At 36.5% G+C, this 21447-nt stretch overlaps 1 protein-coding gene across 3 annotated transcripts in view; it reads right to left on the bottom strand.

The window, feature by feature from the left end:
• UIMC1 (ubiquitin interaction motif containing 1) overlaps nt 1–19915 on the bottom strand; it is a 70920-nt gene extending 51005 nt beyond the window's left edge. For all 3 annotated transcript variants that reach the window (XM_006763693.2, XM_006763694.2, XM_006763695.2), the window contains exons 1-6: nt 19837–19915; nt 17466–17620; nt 7742–7826; nt 5703–5827; nt 4877–4982; nt 3831–4570 (exon numbers count right to left, since the gene is read on the bottom strand). In XM_006763693.2, coding sequence (XP_006763756.2) covers nt 3831–4570; nt 4877–4982; nt 5703–5827; nt 7742–7826; nt 17466–17620; nt 19837–19870 — 1245 coding nt within the window. In that variant the 5' untranslated portion in view covers nt 19871–19915. The remainder of the gene's footprint in view (nt 1–3830; nt 4571–4876; nt 4983–5702; nt 5828–7741; nt 7827–17465; nt 17621–19836) is intronic.
• Nucleotides 19916–21447: the final 1532 nt, after the last annotated feature.

Below are 21447 nucleotides of genomic sequence, written 5' to 3'. Positions count from 1 at the left end.
CTGAACGGTCAAGATAATCACTCCATCTTCATTAACAATTTCCCCATTATCTCAGTGATGCCAGAAACCAGTTAACATCTGACTTTAAATCTTTTATAGCCTTCATATAAAGTAAGAAATCTGCCTCAGGGTGAATATTTTTCTGAATCCCTATTTCTGGGACTATCTTGCTATCTCTATCAACCAAGTAGTCTCAAATGTGGGGAACTCCAGCGAAACCAAAATCAATAGAAGATATTTAACAAAAATATAAATTCGCTCAACCCACAATTCCTAAAAGCCAAAGACCAAGACAAGAGGTGAAATTACAATCTTAACACTTTCATTATTTGCCTATATAATTAGTAAGTTTATTGCTGTTTTTTAAAGGTACTATTCTATGTTGGCAAGGCTGCAGTGATGTAGGTATTCTGATACACAGCTGGAAGGAAGGAGTATAAATTTGAGCAGCCTTTCTGAAAAGCAATCTGGTAACAAATAGCAAACCTTTATGTTCGTAACTCTTTAATCCAACATTTTTCTGGTTCCCTATCCCTAAGGACTCTAATTTTAAACAAAGAAAATTTTTATTCAGAAAGATGTTTATCACAATCAAAATATCCAGCAATAGAAAAATAGTTTAAAAATTCATAAGCCAGAATATTAGTCATTAAAAATGAAATCTATAATTTTAACATAAGAAAATGTTTACATGTTAACTCTAAAATACAAAAATATTATCTTAACCATACAAAAAACAGGTACAGAAAAAAAGAAGGAATACATCACTAGATGGTAGGATTGTGGAGGCTTTCAACCTTATTCTAAAAATTTTTGAACATTTTTCAATAGTTCTAAGTGATCTCTAAAATTAATGTTAATGACTGCACTGGATACTCACTAGATTGTCTGCCTGGTTTCTTTTCACCGAAGACTGCCCCTCACCCCAATCACTGCATTATAGTATCATAGCCATTTGTACAATGTGACACATATCCACTTCAGGCCACAGCCAACTGTTCTGGTGAGAGCTATTAACATCAAATGGGCCATAAGTTCCTTTCCTAGAAATGTGAAATTGAACTGAAAGAAAGTAAATCTCCTGTAATCTGTATTTAAGTTTGAGAACTGTACAGGATCAGTATTTTCCACCTACCATGTGAAAGACAGAAGCAAAGAAGACAGTCTGCAGGGGGGAAATGAAGTAGATACAATATAGCACTGAGATACAGAAAAATTACCAATGATTTTCTAGACTCAGTATCTTCTCCAGGCTTGGTTACCATCCTGTTTTAAAATTTACGAGGCACCATGTTTCCTTATGATAAAGTCTTTTGTAATTAAGATAGCTTGATTTTATTTGTTATAACCAAATAGTACCAATTAATAATATTTGTAGTATTTTATGGCCTGTTCATGAAGTAAAAGAACTTCAATCTATTAAAGCTAGCCACTAAAGTCTGACCACGTCCATGCTATTCCCAAGACACTGTTTCAAACCTCAGACCTTGACAAGTCTAACAACTTGAGTTACAATAAATCATTGCATAGTTTATTCTTTTAAGGGGAAGCATCTCTAAACTGCAAAAAACTAGGAAACAAAACATGTTATTATAAACATAACCTTTCATTTGAAAAAGAGTCAAGTCACTAAAAGTACTTTTAGGAAAAATGCTTTCTCTTCACATACAGCAATTTTTTCATAATGTGGATGAAGAAAATGCTGGGCAAGAGTGATTCCCAGAAGGTACTCAGTGAATGACCTTCCAGTCCCTTAGAGAGAACTACCATTTACCAAATGTCCTAAGCATTATACTAGGCACTTTACACAATTCACTTTAATCATTAAACTAATGACTTGCTATTCCCATGTTACAGATGTAAAAAACTGATTCAGAGGGTTAAATGGTTTGCTCAAAGGTACAGTTACTAAAACAAAAATGTCAAAATTCAAACTTCAAATCCATACTCTGTGCACTAGGCTATAAAATTTCTCATAGCTACCATTTCTAGAACCCTTATCATAAGAGACAGAACAAATAGGGTAACAGCAAAACAAAACTAAAAACAGAAATAGCAACAAGGAACAGTATAGTCATAAAAAAGAATACTCTTTCTATTTATAGTGTAAAAAGAGTTTAAAATCATATAACTGCTTTTATAATATTCAGAAAACAAAACTGAATATAAGCTTTCATATATAACACAATCTAGGTATGTCAGAAAAAAAAACTAAAAAGGCAACCTAAATGTCCCCAAAAAAGGGACTGTTTTCAGTAAATTATAGAAAATTACCACAAGCAAAATTGGAAATAGACCATTATGTATTATGTGTGTGGGGGCGGGGGGGGAGGAGAATAAACTGGAAAACTACATGTGTTTCTTATCACCCTAATACATAAAGAATGCCTATAAACCACTAAGAAAAAGATGGTCAAATAATTTTCTAGACTCAGTATCTTCTCCAGGCTTGGTTACCATCCTGTTTTAAAATTTATGAGGCACCATGTTTCCTTATGATAAAGTCTTTTGTATATTAAGATAGCTTGATTTTATTTGTTATAACCAAATAGTACCAATTAATAATATTTGTAGTATTTTGTGGCCTGTTCATGAAGTAAAAGAACTTCAATCTATTAAAGCTAATATTAAAGAAAAATGCCTGTAAGATCTAAACACAGAAAAGGAAATACAAATGAGTCTCAACTATACACATAGTAACAAAAATGAAAATTACTACTGCATTGAGGTAATATTTTTCATCTCTCAGATTAACAAAGATCAAGAGGTCCTAATAACACTGTATTGGTATGGGTATGGGGGAAGCTTGTACTCATACATTGCAATGAGTGTAAATTTATACAACCCCTATCAATAAGCAATTTGACAATAGCTAACAAAACTGTAAATGCATACATATTTTGACCCACCAATTATATCTACAATAAATTATTGTACAAATATCTCCCATGTGAATGAAACATCTTCTGTACAACAGAAATCACTGCAGTAGTAGTAAAATACTGGTAACAACCTAAATTTCCACCAACAGCAGCAATGGATAAAATAAAACTCATCTATACATGGTGTATTATACATCCAAAAAAGAGAGAAACTCTCATATGTACTGCTATGGAATGATCTCATAGAGATATTAAATGAAAGAAGCACGATGCAGAATAATGTGTAGAGTATACCATGACCTGGGTAAAGGAAGGTGCTTATACTATATAATGTGTGGAGTATACCATGACCTGGGTAAAGGAAGGTACTACATAAAATCTCTTGAAAGGACACACTAGAAAACTAGTCATAAAGGTTGACTCCAGGGAGAAAACTGGTTGGCTGGGGACAGGGACAGAAGACAGATAGTTCATTTATATCTTTTTAAATTTTGAGCCATGTGAACACTGTTACCCATTCAAAAACTAAACTTTTTAAAACTAATGTAAATTTTAAAACACACAAAAAATAAATTATGGTACATTCAGATTATAAAATGTTTTCCAGTATAGTTAATAAATAAAAAAAGATCTAAGGTAAACTATTAAGGGGGGAAAAGGAACAAAGCTTATACAAAAAAGTTTCCATTTTGTTGAAAAAGTAAACAGAAAAAAATATTTTTATATGCACAGAAATATGCCTCTCTAGGTGCTGGGATTATGGGTAACTTTTTTTTCTTTACACTCTTTTGTCCTTTCCTAATTTTCTATAATGGGCATGTATTTCATTAAAAATAAAGGGGGGAAAAGAGAAAAAAAATAAAGGGGGAAAAACACAAAAAGCATAGCTAAAATCTTTATTTAATCTGTGAATAAATCACCCTTAATCACAGTATCACTGACCCTTACCTGACCATGACTGGTTGCTGGTTCTTCCTTCAACAAAAGTTTTTCTTTCAAGCTTTTAATTGGACTTTCTTGGAAATCCTTGGTTTCTGAGTGCCAGACAGATGCCCTAGACTCTTGCCTCTCCTCCTCTTTGTCTTCATCTGCCATATCTTCTGAGATGCCTTCATTTTTTTCACTAGCCTGATTTCCTTGGCCACATTCATTCTGGATCAGAGAAGGAGGTCTAGGTAACACTGGTTCCCCAAATCCTTTTTTTTTAAAGAGCTGCCTCTGAGCCATTTTCAGGCTCTTTTGATAAACCTCCAACTGGCAGAGAATGACCTTGGTATACTGGTTAGGGTCTATTCCAGCTGGGCAAAATGGAATACCCCAGAAGTAGTGCACAGTGCCCCCACTGTTCTGGATACCTTTGGCATCTGCTGAGGCAGGCAGAAAGTGCCTAGATGTGTCCCCCCTACCCTGGGCAGCTTCGTGAAAATCACATCCTCTCCCAGTACTTTCCTGTGGCTTCCCACACTGTGTGTGCTCAGCCAAGTGGCCAGTGCATCTGTCAAAACATTTAACGTTCTCATTCTCAACCACTGGCTGGCTTGACTGGTCCCAGCTTCCTGAGCTGCCAGAGACCGGCTCCTCTTCAGTGTTTTCAGTGTGGTCCCAAGGCTCCTCTCTTTTCTCAGCCTCGTTTCCCTGACTGATATGTGAGCCTTTTAACAGTGATGGAGGTACCAGCTGCCATATGCCTGTAGGTATTTGAGAAAAAGTAGGACTAAGGACAAACTTTTTTATTAAGAGGGCTTGGTAAGTTCTCACTTACCAAGAACTACATAATGTGGGTAAAAGGCTCTTCTTTGGGTTTAACCAACTGTTGGCTTTTCCTTGGAGATAAAGTATGCTGGATATTAGTGATATCTCAACTACTTTCTGATTTAACCTCTTTAATACCACCAAAGAAATTTAGGGAATTTCTGTATATCTACTGTCAGTATGAGATCCCTGTGATATGGTTATACTTAATGAGTGCAAGGAGTCAGAACAGGGAGACATGCCTTCAGTGGTCCCAGAGTCTGTGGTTTTCTCTCGGTGGGATTGTGAAGATGGTCCAATGGCCTGAGCTCGAGATCTGGTAGCAGAAGCATCAGAAGGCCGGCAACTCTGAAACAAGCAATCCCAAACAAGATCAGGTTTATTATTAAAATAGCTACACATGAAGGGTCACAGGAACGACAAAAAGGGGAGGCCACTGTCCCTAAGAGATTCTCCTCTTTAAAATGTAGATGCACAATTCAAATGAATTCCACAATGCATACTAAATGCTTACTATGTGCAAATAACTATCCTAGGTTCTATACTAAACCCTTTTCTAATATAGAGAAGTAGATGGCATAAATGACTCAGGACCTGTCACTGGTAAATATCCTTCATATTTAAAATAATTTCAATTACACTTATTCAAATCACAATTTAACATTATTTGAAACATTTTAAAACTGCCCACTCTTTCTCTCTGTAACCCACCTCTAGCTCTCATTCTCTTTGTTCTCTCTACAAAATAGGGGAGGTAAGTACTTTATCTTGCCCCTTTTGGTTTCTTGTTAATAGGTCATTCTTTTCAGAAGCTGCCAACTGCTATGGTTCTCTTAAGCCATGGACTGAAAAAGTGTGAGATGGAAGAAAGTTCTTTCATACAGAATTAGCAAAACACTTCAAATTAGGTTTTCAACAATTCAACATGGGCTTTAAAAATTGTGGGAATATTAGTTGAAAATCCTATGAACTACCACAGCATTAGTTTCTAATGCAACCATAACACTGTAAAAGAAAAAGAATTTTACTTATCAATCCTCACAAACTTTTTCAGCATAGCATGATTACATTTAGGCTTTCTGCAATGGCTTTCCTCAAGAGCTCCTCTTCTTCCTCCTCCTGGCTGTTCACTTCTCTAGCTTCCTGCTCACTCATTTTGAGAGCTAGAGCAAACTGTTCTTCTTCTGTCATTTCTGTAGAAGGGCAAGGAAAGAGAGGGGAGGGATACCACAAACAATGAATAAGCATGGAGGTAAGGAATAGAATTGTTAAACTTTTTAAGTGAAGATACTACAGACCATGTAATACAATTTTATAATCTTATAAATGAGGAAAGTCCCAAAAAATAAGGTATTGGCCAAAATCGGCAGCAGAAGTTACAAGAATCCTGGCTTAACTAGACTGTGAGCTCTTATGAAGGCAGTTTGTGCCTATTTTGTTCACTGTTGTATCTCCAGCATACAGGGGTAGGCGAAAGTAGGTTTACAGTTGTGAGTACGTGAAACAGTTTATTCTTGTATTATTTCTTATTTACTAATTACTGTATTATTTATTATCATTAATCTACTTTTGTCCAACTCTATATAAAAAAGAATACCTAGCAACTGGTAGATACTCAAATATTTGGTGAATGAATAAACAGGAACAGGCTTTCAGGGCTTTTTGCTACATACCAATCACACTGCTTTATGCTCGACATTTAACCAGAATAATTTACTCAATCAGAATCCTCTTAATGGGACCATTTACCCAGTAGAAAAGACCTTCCCTAGTGACCAGAATGTGATCCCCAAAATCATTTCCTATTAAAAGCAACTGGAGTACCTAGGAGAAATGGCTGATTCAAAGTCTGTAATAGAAATGTAGAAGATGAGCTAGAGTACCTATCATATCTGTGAGCAAGGAAGCTATAAGACATTACCAGGGTCATATCAAAAAAAATTTAAGAGCCAAAGTAAAAAGGTTCTCCCTGGCCAAAACTAGAACTAGAATATCGATAAAAATAATGAATTAAAACACATTAAATATGTTGAATCCCAGAGTTCATAATGATACTTAAAAAGACAGCCAACTGGTCATTGTTAAAGAATGTTAGTGAATCAATTATTTTTGCAACTGGTAAAGGATAAATAATGTCACTGTCGGGCGCATACAGTGGTGGTATGGTTTGCTATTAAAGTTCAGGAGAGCCCATCCGGTGTGGCTCAGTGGTTGAGCATCAATCTATGAACCAGGAGGTCAAGGTTTGAATCCTGGTGAGGGCACATGCCCGGGGTGCGGGCTTGGTCCCCATTCGGGGGCGTGCAGGAGGCAGCCAATCAATGATTCTCTCTCATCACTGATATTTCTCTTTCTCTCCCTTTCTCTCTGAAATCAATAAAAATATATTTAAAATAATAATCATATTCAAATTATGTGTTATTATATATTATTTAAAGAAACACAAAACTTCAATTTCAATTATCAAACTCAATCATTTGATGTATATTTTACTGACAACACAGAGCCACATAACTTGACAAAGCCACCATTAAAAATTTTCTTTAACCACTCTGAATTAAACCAGAATTAAAAGGACACTCTCATTCACTAGTTACTTTCTCTTATTTTCACATATCAACATGTTCTAAGACTAAAGTTCAATTAACACTGCTGTTGACTAAAACATTTTACCTTACCTCTCTACGAGATAAAAATTCAACCAGAAGAAAAAATAGAAAAAAATTAGAATCACACCTGGGAGCATGATCCCTTAAGGAAAATGTCAGCAAGTTTCAACCTTATCAGCATTACATATTACTTATCAAATGATTCTGCTAAGCTAAACAAGAGAAGTACAAAATTTGTGTGAAGCTGATTATGCTGGTTATAATTTACAATAATTAACATCTCCCAACATTCAGGTTGAGACATGCAAACAGACTGTTAATAATCCAGAACACAAAACTAGACAGTATATATCAAGAAAACTTGTATAATTTGTGAGTACTTAAAATGGCTAAAAGAGAACATTTCATATAACAATGGAAAAAATAAAGACTTTCTCCTTTTTTTGGTACAACACTATGACTTATAATTTCTAATCAATTCTAAAAACAAAAACATACGTGCAATTTTTCTTTTAGCCAAACACTTTGCTCTATTCAACTGTTTTGTGTTCATCTTCTCTAATCCATTTTCCTCTTGTGGTTCCTGTTTCAAAACAAAGAAATATGATCAGGATAGCTACCATTAAAAGTAATACTCTTTCCATCTCCTCTACAGCCAGGAGGCTGCTGAGGCTCTGAAGAATCAGCAGTTGTAAACATTCACAGAAAACATCAGTAAAAGATCCTCTACAGTACTACCCTGGCCAGGTAGCTCAGTTGGTTAGAGCGTTGTCTCACACACAAAAACGTTTCAGATTTGATTCCTGGTCAGGACATGTACCTAGGTTTCAGGTTCAATCCTTGGATGAGGTGCATTCAGGAGGCAACCAATCAAAGTTTCTCTCTCATATCAATGTTTTTCTCTCCCTTCCTCTCTCTAAAATCAGTTTTAAAAAAAAAAAAAAAGATCCGCCCTAGCCGGTTTGGCTCAGTGGATAGAGCGTCAGCCTGCGGACTCTAGGGTCCCAGGTTCGATTCCGGTCAAGGGCATGTACCTTGGTTGCGGGCACATCCCCAGTAGGGGGTGTGCAGGAGGCAGCTGATCGATGTTTCTCTCTCATCGATGTTTCTAACTCTCTGTCCCTCTCCCTTTCTCTCTCTGTGAAAAATCAATAAAATATATTTTTTTAAAAAGATCCTTTACAGTACCAAAAAAAATGTAGATCGATAAATGTAGACCAATAAATATCACAAAAATAAAAATATTTAACATACTGACATTATCTGTCATACACATGCTCATGTAAAAAGTGGACTATCTGCCGAAACCGGTTTGGCTCAGTGGATAGAGCGTCGGCTTGCGGACTGAAAGGTCCCAGGTTCGGTTCCGGCCAAGGGCATGTACCTGGGTTGCGGGCACATCCCCAGTGGGAGATGTGCAGGAGGCAGCTGATCGATGTTTCTCTCTCATCGATGTTTCTAACTCTCTATCTCTCTCCCTTTCTCTCTCTGTGAAAAATCAATAAAATATATTTTTTTAAAAAAAAGTGGACTATCTGCAAAATAGTAGTAAGCATGCTACCCAAGTTCAGAAAAGGCTTGAAAGTTTAAAAATCACCCTGGCTGGTATTGCTCAATGGCTAGAGCATCGGCCCATGCATCAATAGGTTGTGGGTTCAATTCCCAACCAAGGGCACATAGCTGGGTTGCAGGTTCAATCCCCGATTATGCCTATGCAAAAGACAACCAATCCATATGTTTCTCTCACATCAATGTTTCTCTCTCTCTCTGCCCCTCCCTCCCTCTCTCTTTAAAAATCAATAGGAAGAATATCCTTGGATGAGGATTAACCAAAAAAAAAAAAAAAAGTTTAATGTTTAATAATGTTTTAACTCAGTGCAAATTTTTTAAATCAGTATGTCAAAAAGCAAGAAAACAACTTGGAGAAAGTATGCAACACATTTGTCAGACAAAGGGCTAATTTTCCTTTTATAGTCATACATTGCATAATCATTTCACTCAACAACATACTGCATATATTACACTGGTCTCATAAGATTATAATGGAGCTGAAAAATTCCTATCACTGAGTGACATCATAGCCAATGCAACATCGTACACAACATATTACATGTTTCGATGATGCTGGTGTAAACAAATCTACACTGCTGCCAGTCATATAAAAGCATAGTACATACTACCTTCTATCTACATATATAAAAGGCTAAGTGACCAAACGTACATCCATCTGACCGGTACATATGATGCGCACTGGCAATTTAAAAATAAACATTAACTCACACATGTGCGATACATACAAAGCTCTCGCTGGCGCATTTAAAAGGCTAAGTGACCAACCTGACACTTCTATTATAGAGAAAGGGTGAATAGCGATACTAAAATATTTCTTCTAATTTCCTTTCAATGTGCACGAATCTGTGCACTGGGCCACTAGTTGTATATAGTACATAATACTTGATAATGGTAATAAACGACTATGTTACTGGTTTATGTATTTACTATAATTTTTGTTGTTATTTTAGAGTATATTCCTTCTACTTACCAAAAAAATTTGCTGTAAAACAGTATGCCATGTTACACCAGCAGTAACCTCATACATCTTGTGTTTACCATATATCTTGATTGCATCATTTTCTCTTGTTCTTGATTAATCTTGTGCTGTTTTATATAGTAACATGCTGTACAAGTTTGTAGCACATGAGCAATAGGCTATACCAGTGGTCGGCAAACTCATTAGTCAACAGAGCCAAATATCAACAGTACGATTGAAATTTCTTTTGAGAGCCAAATTTTTTAAACTTAAACTATATAGGTAAGTACACTGTTATTAACTTAATTAGGGTACTCCTAAGGCTTAGGAAGAGCCACACTCAAGGCCAAAGAGCCACATGTGGCTCACGAGCCGCAGTTTGCCAGCCACGGGGCTATACCATATAGCCTAAGGTGTGTAAGATTAAGTTTGTGTAAATCTAGGTTTGTGTAAGTACACTCTATGATATTCACAGAATGAGATCTCCAGTGAGTTTCTCAGAATGTGATGTTAAGTGGTGCATGACTATATATAAAGACCTCTTACAAATCAATTAACAAAACAATATTTAGCCTCTTCCCATAGGAAAAGACATGTTAAGACACTTCCTAGAAAAACATACACAAGGGACTCGTCCTATATAATAAAGAGTAATATGCAAATTGATTGTAATTCCAACACACAAGATGGCCACCCCCATGTGGTCAAAGATGGCCATCCCCATGTGGACACAAAATGGCCAGCAGGGGAGGGCAATTGTGGGCAATCAGGCCTTCAGGGGAGGGCAGTTGTGAGCAATCAGGCCAGCAGGGGTGGGCAGTTGGGGGCGATCAGGCCTGCAGGGGAGGGCAGTTAGAGGTGACCAGGCTGGCAATGGAGGGAAGTTAGGGGCAACTGGGCTGGCAGGGGAGCAGTTAGGCATCAATCAGGCTAGCAGGGGAGTGGTTAGGGGGTGATGAGGCTGGCAGGGGAGTGGTTAGGGGGTGATCAGGCTGGCAGGGGAGTGGTTAGGGGGGGATCAGGCTGGCAGGCAGAAGAGGTTAGGGGCAACCAGACAGGCAGGCAGGTGAGTGGTTGGGAGCCAACAGTCCTGGAATGTGAGTTAGGCCCACCAGGATCGGGCCTAAATAGGCAGTTGGACATCCCTCTAGGGGTCTCAGATTGGAGAGGGTGCAGGCTGGGCTGAGGGACACACACACACACCCTGCATGAATTTCACGCACTGGGCCTCTAGTAAGTATATGAAAAGATGCTCAATTTCACTTTGGAAATGCAAATCAAAACAATTATATAGATACCATATTTCTTTTACCAATACTAGGTGAAAATTAAAATGTTTTATAAAACTCTTACTATGGGGAAATAGGTACTCTCATACCACTGATGGGATATAATGGATGCAATATTCTAGTTTAGAGAACAAATTTGAAATAACCTCTAAAATCATAAATATACAACACACTCTTTGTACAGCAATATACTTCCAGGAATTTATTCTACAGATATTTAACCTCTTTGTGAATAATTATGTTCACAGTGGAAAGTTTTGTCATTGTAAAAGACTGTAAACAACCTCAATGCTACTCAAAGTATGATCTATAAGTGAAAATTAGCACACTGATTGTTGCTAGTCTGCAACAAAATAAGCACAGAAATTGAGAATAAGCATTTAGAAACTTTTACAGCAATCTGACATTGCTACAACATCCATGCAGGATAAGAGAATTTATACGGTGAAAGCTGCAGACTAGTCATTTGCAAAAACACCAAGTTATAATAATATGTGCTGTTTTAAAGTTAGTTATTTATTAAAATTCAAAGTCTATAAATATCTGAGAAAATATAAATTTATTTATAATTTATATTAACTATATTTTTAATCAAGCCCATTTTTAAAGTTATACTTTAATACTACTAGCTAAACAAAAAAAGTAAACTTTATATTATTTATTTTTAAATCCTAATTTATAGATTTCAAACAAGCTTCACTGGACTTTTGTCATCAAGAAAAAAACAAATCTTTCTGAAATAGCAGTAGCAATAAAAAAAAAATAATGATCCAAGTAATTGTGAAGACATAAAGGGCAAAAGTTTACTTCTAGTTTTACTCAGAAGTATAATCCTTCACATATTGAGTTCAGTTTTGAATCCACAATTGATGGTGTATATAACAATCAGAGTGTCTTATTTCTAAATACATACTAACTAAAAAAACTATGAAAACTTAAACATTTATATAGAAAACAAAGTTGAAAATAAATTTTAAAATCTGAGTATTAAATTAATAAGCTCACACAGATGCTTAATACTTCATATATAAACATTAGTACTTTATGGATTTCTTATAAATACTATATTTACTAAGACAAAAAAACTATATAGAAAGAAATTAGTTAAAGATGGCAAAGTTGTCTACTTGGAAATAATGGGTGAGTCTGAGGCAAAGAAGGTAGCTCAAGTACCATATTCCAAAGGCAACATAGCTTAATATATTCAGAAGGCAGATCATGATATGGAAGACCAATTAATAAATAAAGCTAGCAACATATTTTCATTGCAACCCCATGAGTGTACAGATATTGGCAACTCAGCAGTACTTTTAGGAAATGTGTGATGAGCTTGATGATAGAAAAATTCTTTCAGCTTTATTTTTGACAAACATTAAGTTCTAAACTGTTTAAAACCATAAAGGGTTAAACTTTTACTTTTTTATGAAGCCAGGAGTAACAACAGGAATATTTCCGAGATTAAGGAACTTGTGCCAGAATGTTAATCAACATTCCATTACTGAAAAATACCAGCCAAACTACTGTGCATAGTAGAAATTATAAATTACATAAAGACTAAGGCTAATGCACTCAATTCAATAATATTTTCTTCATTGAGTGATATGTAAATGGATCATAAACAACTGTTATTACTTGCTGAGATATAAGATTAAAGGGAAAAATTCTGTGGAGAATTCTGAACTACAAAATGAATGCTCACTGTTTCTGCAACTTTTTAACCTACAAAAAGTGAACAATTTCAAGTATTACCACATTAACTTTAGATTAAAATCTTTAATGTTAATATCTATAAAAGAATCTGCTAAGATATAGGACATATTCACTGAATAAGCTCTCTTTTTATACAAAAAACATTGCAGCAGTGCTTAAGCAAAGGACTGGAGAAAAATGCTTCTGGGTATAGTACAGCTGATTTTAATTTGAAGTGCACATACCCGAATTTAGTTAACATTCTTAAAAGGGTAAACAGATACTAAAAGCAAAACAAATGCTGTAAGATTCAAGAAACTATTCTCTAAAAGAGGGTGAGGGCCCTGGCTAGTTTGGCTCAGTGGATAGAGCGTCGGCCTGCGGACTGAGGGGTCCCGGGTTCGATTCCGGTCAGGGGCGTGTGCCTTGGTTTCGGGCACATCCCCAGGGGGCGGTGTGCAGGCAGCTGATCAATGTTTCTCTCTCATCGATGTTTCTAACTCTCTAACCCTCTCCCTTCTCTCTGTGAAAAATCAATAAAATATATTTTAAAAAAAAAAAGAGGGTGAGGGGGGCAAGAAGGGATTGTAAGTACAGGAGTGCATCTTCCTACTTCCAGGAAACCAAAGACTTTTATCCGACTGAAACACTTCAAAGTGACAACTGAGAATCTTGAAAATGGGGAATTGAAGATTGAAAAAAACAAGAATAAACAAATCCAATTCATCAACTGGTCCCACAGACTGTTTTGGCACTGACAAAATCCAACTGGTTACTGACTCTTGTGGGCATCTTCTTTCAGGCAGTCAGGTAGATGCTCCAACTAGTATCAAAGAAGTGATTTTATGACACAGCAGACTTTTTGTGGTCTCTTATAAATGTGTTTCTTATAATGTAAGTCTACAAGCTTTAGAGAGGAATGGTTTGAGATGAGTGAATTTCTTATTTTACCACCATACTATATTGTACTTTTCATCTAGAGACATTGTATAAATGTTAAAAGATTAGCTGGTGTCCAACTGATGTAGCTCAATGAATGACCATCGACCTATGAACCAGGAGGTCACAGCTCAATTCCCAGTCACGGCACATGCCTGGGTTGTGGGGCTTGGATCCCCAGTAGGGGGCATGCAGGAGGCAGCCAATCGATGATTCTCTCTCATCATTGATGCGTTTCTCTCTCTCTCTGTCTCTATCCCCCTCACCCTTCTTCTCTGAAATCAATTTTTAAAAAAATTTTAAATATTAGCTAGTAATTAATACACAACACTTTTGTCACAAAATAGAAGCTTTTTAAAATAAGGGTAATAATAATATAGTTACCATCTATTGCATATCATTATGTGCCAAGCCCACTATATACATTACCTCATTTAATTCCTCTCAAAATTCCTGTGTGAAGAATATCACTGCCTCCATTTCGTAGATGAGAAAAGTGAGGCTCAGTAAGTGTAAGGTCAGGAAAAACTAGCCCTATCCAACCATAAAACTCCAAATATTCTTTTCTTTTCCTTTGGATTTTTTAGTGTTGTTATTTTGTTAACAGGAGAAAAATGTAAGAGAAGAAGACAATAGGGTTATCAACATAAGTCAGTTAGCTTTACTCTTCTGCCATCCTGAACATTTACAATGTCAGTTATCATTTACTGAAGTACCACTCTAGAAAATTTTACTTACTTTATTCATAGTCCTCACAACAATCCTATAGAGTATTACTAGTCTTATATATAATAAAAAGTCCAGAAAGGTCACATAGTTAGTAAGTGGCAATTCAAACACAATGGCAAGATTTTCAAAAGCTCATCTTTGTTCTCTTAAATTAGAACCCTGATGAGAGTAAGAATGAAATTGATCAGAGCAAGTAACTACTCAGCAAAAGCAAGCTATGATGAAGCCCCAGTGATGTTGGCTTTGTGCCATTATCTTTATGTTTAAAAACAACAAGATAGTTCCTGGCTTCTTTTGCACCAGGAACTAGAACATTTTCTTAAAGAAATATTCAAATAAAACAGCACCAACAAGTAAAACCTGATACAGATTTTTTTGAGAATGCCTACTGGTATAGGCCAAGCATTATTGTTGAGTGTTACAGATAAATGTTAAATGTTACAGATAAAAAATTCCTGCCCTCTAGGAAATCATGGTCCAGTGATGAAGGCAGAAAAGCACAACGGCAATTTCAAAACAGTGTAACAACTAATACTACAGAAGTAAGCATAGGTTCTATGGAAGCACAATAGATGGCCAATTGACCCAGTCCTGGAAAATCTGCAAGGATCCCCAAAGGAATTAATATCTAAACTGAAGAACAAATTGGAATTAGCACTGTCAGTAGTACAAAGAGCAAAAGAAGTATCAAATAATTAATTCAATTTTCAACTTTCAAGACCAAATAAGTGTATTCCTGGATGACTATACCATTTACTCATTTATTCTAAAACAAAACAAGAAAGTCTTTAAAAAATGCACAAAAATACCAAGACATGAAAAGAACATGAAGAGTATATTAAAAATTAGTTGGTAGGACAGTTTTATGAGCAAGTGCTAGTAAATCTTAAAGAACAGATCATTCTTTTATTATCTAAACTGCGGTAGGACATAAAAAACAATAAAAAGCTTCCTTTCTATATTATAGCAGAAATCTGAAACTAATATCTGATATAGTAAAAAAAAAAAAGACAATTATATAAAAATCAATGCCACTAGGAATACAAATGCAAAACTCATAAATGATATGAAAAAGTAAATTCTATATTATGTTAATGTAATACATCATGACTAAGTAAAATTTTCTCCAGAAATGCAAAAATGTTCCAACATTAGACAATGTATTAATGAACTATATATTAATTGATTAAAGGAGGAAAACTATGCCATCATCTTGCTAAATAATGAAAAGGCATTTGATTAAACATCCATTCCTAAAAATACTAATAGAAAATAAGCAATTAAAGGATATTTCTATAATAAATATAATATAGAAATAAGAAACAAATAACAAAACATCAGAATACTTCCACAATTAAATTCAAAACAAAGATGTACTCTATCACTGATAACAATTAACATTATTTTGGAGGCTATAGTCAATGCAATGAAACAAAAAAATTAGCTGTAAGTACTAGAAAGGAAGAAAGAAAATGATCATTATTAGCAGATACAAGTGCCTACCTAAATAACCCAAGATAATGACTGAACAATTATTCCAAAAATATGTGACAGATCAATGGAACAAAATTTTAAAATCTAAAAAAAAAAAGTATAGGCAAGATTTTAATTTATAATAAAGATAAAATTTCAAATCTTTGGGAAAAGGTAGATTATAGAAAAATGTTGGCAGAAGTGCCTAACCACTAAGACTCAGTTTTGCAACATATATATGTATACTGTTTAGACATAAATATAAATATGGTAGAATCATAAGGGAAAGATAAAACAAATACAGTAGTTACCTTTACAAGGGTGAAAAGGGATGCAATTGGGGAGGGTCACACTAAATCAAGAGGGCTTCTAAGATGGTGAATACAGGTGCTCGGATTATTTTTTTAACTATGCATCTACATTTTATGCCACTCTCCTACATGTGTGACATATCTGACAATTTTTAAAAATTTTAATGAGATAGAGCTATATGTGCTATTACAGAAAGATCTCCAAGAAATGTTAAGTGGAAAAAGCAAAACAATCTGTGTAGCATGATTTCTATTCTATAAAAGTTTTTATTGATGGTATATGCATGAAGTTTTTTTTTTTCTGGAAGAATACAAGAAACATACACTGACTAAGATATACATCTTCATTTCATACCTTTCTATATTGTTTTGTTTTCAAACAGTTTTTATTCTGTTTTGATTTAGCATTATGTAACTTTTTAGAAATTTTATATCTGTGTGTGGTAGAATTGATGGGTTGCTTTGTTTTCTTCTTTATACTTTTACATCTTTAAAAAATAACTATTTGAGCCGAAACCGGTTTGGCTCAGTGGATAGAGCGTCGGCCTGCGGACCGAGGGGTCCCAGGTTCGATTCCGGCCAAGGACATGTACCTGGGTTGCGGACACATCCCCAATGGGAGATGTGCTGGAGGCAGCTGATGGATGTCTCTCTCTCATCGAAGTTTCTAACTCTCTATCTCTCTCCCTTCCTCTCTGTAAAAAATCAATAAAATATATTTTAAAAAAAAATAAATAACTATTTGACAAAACCCTAATTAAAAACTATACTTTGAGGAAAATTTAAAAATATATATCCAACAGAGTTAGGAAAAAATTCTCAATCTTTCTGATTATTAAAAATATTTAACTTTTTGATCATCAAATAGGGAAAATTTTAATAGTGATAATAGTCTTAGCAAGGGGACAAGAAATGAACGGCTGATAAGAATATAAGTAAGACTAGACTGTGAAGGTTCTGATAAAGTAAACTATATTAAAGTTCTAAACTGATCTTGTAGGTATTACAGTCACAAATTTTTAAGTAATCAAGTACAAAAATATAAAATCTGAAAGTTGGAGTAAGCTAAGTGAAATGTAGAGAGAAAAAGCTGAAGGCACAGAAGCAAGTTCAGAGAACTCAAATAATAGATGATCAAAATGAAACGGAGTAAAAATTGCAAGGTCTGGCAAGCTGACATTAAGGTTTAGTCACAACACAAACCAGTCTTGGGTAAGAAGGCCTACTTTGAGACCTAGAGCTTCACACTTCAAAATACTAACCTCTCCATCACTATCAGATATCACAATGAATGCATCCTCCAGTTTACGCTTCCTCCTCACATTGACAGGACTGGAAGTTTCTGTATCTTTCTTCTCCAAGTTCTGAGCTTCAGACGCTTCTTTAACTTTTTTCTTTCTCCGTGGCATCCTTCTGTCTGAAATACACGGACAAATAATTCATTCAAAGTATAAGTTTTCTAGCCCTAGCCGATTTGGCTCAGTGGACAGAGTGTCGGCCTGTGAACTGAAGGGTCCCGGGTTCAATTCTGGTCAAGGGTACATGCCCAGGATGTGGGCTCCATCGCCAGTAGGGGGTGTGCAGAAGGCAGCTGATCAATGATTCTCTGTCATCATTGATGTTTCTATCTCTCCCTCTCCCTTCCTCTCTGAAATCAATAAAAATATATATTTTTTTGAAAGTATGTTTTCTAGATGCTATTTGTAATTTAATCATAGAAAAGAAAAAGATGCTCATCTAATAGAAGTAAAACTGGGTATCTAAACTTTTCCACTACTCTTTAATGAAATTTTAATAGTAATGAAATTTTAATAGGAATAATACAACAAATTATCCTAGTTCCTTAAACATTGACTTAAATCACTGGGTTTTTTTTACTGCATATTATAATTTATCTAAAAAGATTTTTAATATCAATGCCTCAACCTGATAAAAATATATCTCAAAAAAAACCAACAGTAATATCATACTTAAAGATAAAAGACTGAATGCTTTCTCCTTAAGATAGGAATAAGACAAGAATGTCTGTTTTCATCCTTTCTATTGAACTTTATACTGAAAATTCTAGGCAGATCAATTATGCAAGAAGAAATAAAACACACCCAAGCTGAAAAGGACATAATCTTATTAATTTTTTTTAAAAATCCACAAAATACTATAATGAACAAGTTCAGCAAGATTATACAAGGTCAATATACAAAAAACACTAGCAATGAACAATCCAAAAATGAAATTTGAAAAATTCAAGTTCTAACAGCTTAGGAATAAATTTAATGAAGGAAGTAGAAGATTTGCAAATGGAAACTTTAAAATCTCTGTTGACTTTTTTGGGGAAATAGACAAGCTGATCCTAAAATTCACACGGAAACAGAGGGTCCCAGAATAGGCAAAACAATCCTGAAAAAAGTGAAATAATTTTAAGGAACCACATCTCAATTTCAAAATTTACCACAGCCCTAGCTGGTTTGGTTCAGTGGATAGAGTGTCAGCCTATGGACTGAAGGGTCCCGGGTTCAATTCCAGTCAAGGGCACGTGCCGGGTTGTGGGCTCGATCCCCAGAAGGGGGTGTGCAGGAAGCAGCCAATCAATGACTCTCTCTCATCATTAATGTTTCTCTCTCTCCCTCTCCCTTTCTCTCTAAAATCAATTTTAAAAAATATTTTTTTAAAAAATCTTACCACAAAGCTAGTTAACAAGACACTGGCACACTGACACAAGGATAGACAAAAATCGATGGTACAGAACTGAGAATCCAGAAAACACCTACAGATTGTCAATTTTCAACAAGGATGCCAAAATACTTGAATAGAGAAAGTATAGTCTTTTCAACAAATGTAGATATCCATATACAAAAGAATGATACAGGACCTCTACCTACCATATACAAAAAATTGCAAGAAATAGAATTAGGTTCTTAAGAGAAACATAGGCATAAATTTTTGAGATCTTGAATAGGAAATGGTTTGTTAATTATGACATCAAAAGCATAAGCAACAACAGCAAAAATAAAGAAACTGGGCTTTGTTTAAATCAAAAACCTTGCCCGGCCAATGTGGCTCAGTAGTTGAGCGTCAACCTATGAACCAGGTCACAGTTCGATTCCTGGTCAGGACACATGTGCCTGAGTTGTGGGATCAATCCCCAGTATGGGGCATTCAGGAAGCAGCCAATCAATGATTCTCTCTCATCACTGATGTTTCTCTCTCTCTCTCTCCCCCTTCCTCTCTGAAATTAATTTAAAATATATATTTTAAAAAACAACAAACTTTGTGCTTCAAACCATTATATCAAGAAATTGAGCCCTGGCCGAAACCGGTTTGGCTCAGTGGATAGAGCGTCGGCCTGCGGACTGAGGGGTCCCAGGTTCGATTCCGGTCAAGGGCATATACCTGGGTTGCGGGCACATCCCCAGTGGGAGATGTGCAGGGGGCAGCTGATCGATGTATCTCTCTCATCGATGTTTCTAACTCTCTATCTCTCTCCCTTCCTCTCTGTAAAAAATCAATAACATATATTTAAAAAAAAAAAAGAAAAAGAAATTGAGCCCTGGCCAAGTGGTGCAGTCAAGTAGGTTGGAGCGTCATCCTGTACACCAAAAGGTTGCTAGTTTGGTTCCAGGTCAGGGCACATACCTAGGTCACGGTTCAATCCCCGGTTAGGGCCCATTTGGGATCACTGTTTCTCTTATCGATGTTTTTTTCTCTCTCTCTCTCTCCACCTTCCTCTCTCTAAAATCAATAAAAGGATCCTCGGGTAAGGATTTTTTTTTAATTTTTATTGTTGAGAGTATTACAAATGTCCACCTTTCTCTCCACCTCCCCGCCCCCATCGCGCCCCCTCCACCTGGTTCCCACCCTGCCCCAGGTCTTCACCACCCTCCTGCGTCCATAGGTAAGATCTTTGGCTAATCTCTTCCCACTCCCCCACCCCCTTTCCTCTGAGATTCATGTCTGTTCCATGTTTCCATGCCTGATTCTACTTTATTCACCAGTTTATTTTGTTCATTAGATTGCTTGTTTATTTTTATTTAGTTGTTGATATTTACGTATTTATTGCCATTTTATTATTCATATTTTTTATCTTTTTTCTCTACTTCTTCCTCTTCTTAAAGAATACCCTTCACTAGTTTATGTAATACTGGTTTGGTGGTGATGAACTCCTTTAGCTTATTCTTGCCTGGGAAGCTCTTTATCTGACCCCCAATTAGTGACCCCCCAATAAACAATAGCTTTGCTGAGTAATCTTGGTTGTAGGTCCTTGCTACTCATCACTTTGAATATTTTTGGCCACTCCCTTCTGGCCTGCAAAATGTCTGTTGAGAAATCAGCTGACAGTGGTAGCAGCTAATTAACTGCTTTTCTCTTGCTGCTTCTAAAATCCTCTCCTCTTTAACCTTCTGCATTTTTATTATGATGTGTCTTGGTGTGAGCCTCTTTGGTTTCATCTTGTTTGGGACTCTGTGCTTTCTGAACTTTTATGTCTACTTCCTTCACCAGGTAGAGGAAGTTTTCTGTCATTATTATTAAACATGCTTTTATTGATTTTTATAAGCTGTTTTTATCACTATTTTACACGTTAGGAAACTTATTCAAAACCAAACAGTTATTAACTTGGTAACTGACTATGTTGCGCATTGAAGCCCCATGTGTCTGATTCCAAACAGACCCTCTCTGACAGAATGACACAGCAATGCCTCCTCCCTGACGGGAAGAAATAAAGACGGGAGCACAAAGCTCCACCTCTCCTGGGTGTCACCGACACCTCAGGAAGACCCAGTGGCTGCTACAGGGCACGGAGTCCAGCCGCCGGACCCGGACCCCAGGCCGGCTCTCCTCTGTAAACTGCCGGTTCCGCGAAGATGAACTAAACGCGCTAGTGGAAAAGGATGGAGGCACTGCCTGCCGTGCACAGAGGCAACAGTTCCGCTGCAGGGGGCCTGGTAAATGACAAGATGTCCAAGGGAAATCTTAGTTTTCCTGGCAAAATAGTGAATGCAAGGATCGCTCCCCGACAAAGCAGGAGGGGGGAGGCGGCGGCCGTTACCCCGGCTAAGGGGGCGGGCCCGGCCCCGGGGCGGAATCCCACAGGCGGCCGAAGGGCCCACCCCGCGTCGGGAGGCGCCTACCGGCGTCCCAAAGGGCCATCTCGGGTGTCCCGAGCGGCCAGACGGCGCGTCGAGCGGGCCCTACCCGTTTGTCAGAGGCGCCGCCGCGAGAGGAGCGGGCCGCGGACCCCGTGCGGGA

Source organism: Myotis davidii, unplaced genomic scaffold (assembly GCF_000327345.1).
Source record: "Myotis davidii unplaced genomic scaffold, ASM32734v1 scaffold319, whole genome shotgun sequence".
NCBI lineage: Eukaryota > Metazoa > Chordata > Mammalia > Chiroptera > Vespertilionidae > Myotis > Myotis davidii.
This window is presented reverse-complemented; position numbering and strand designations above follow the sequence as displayed.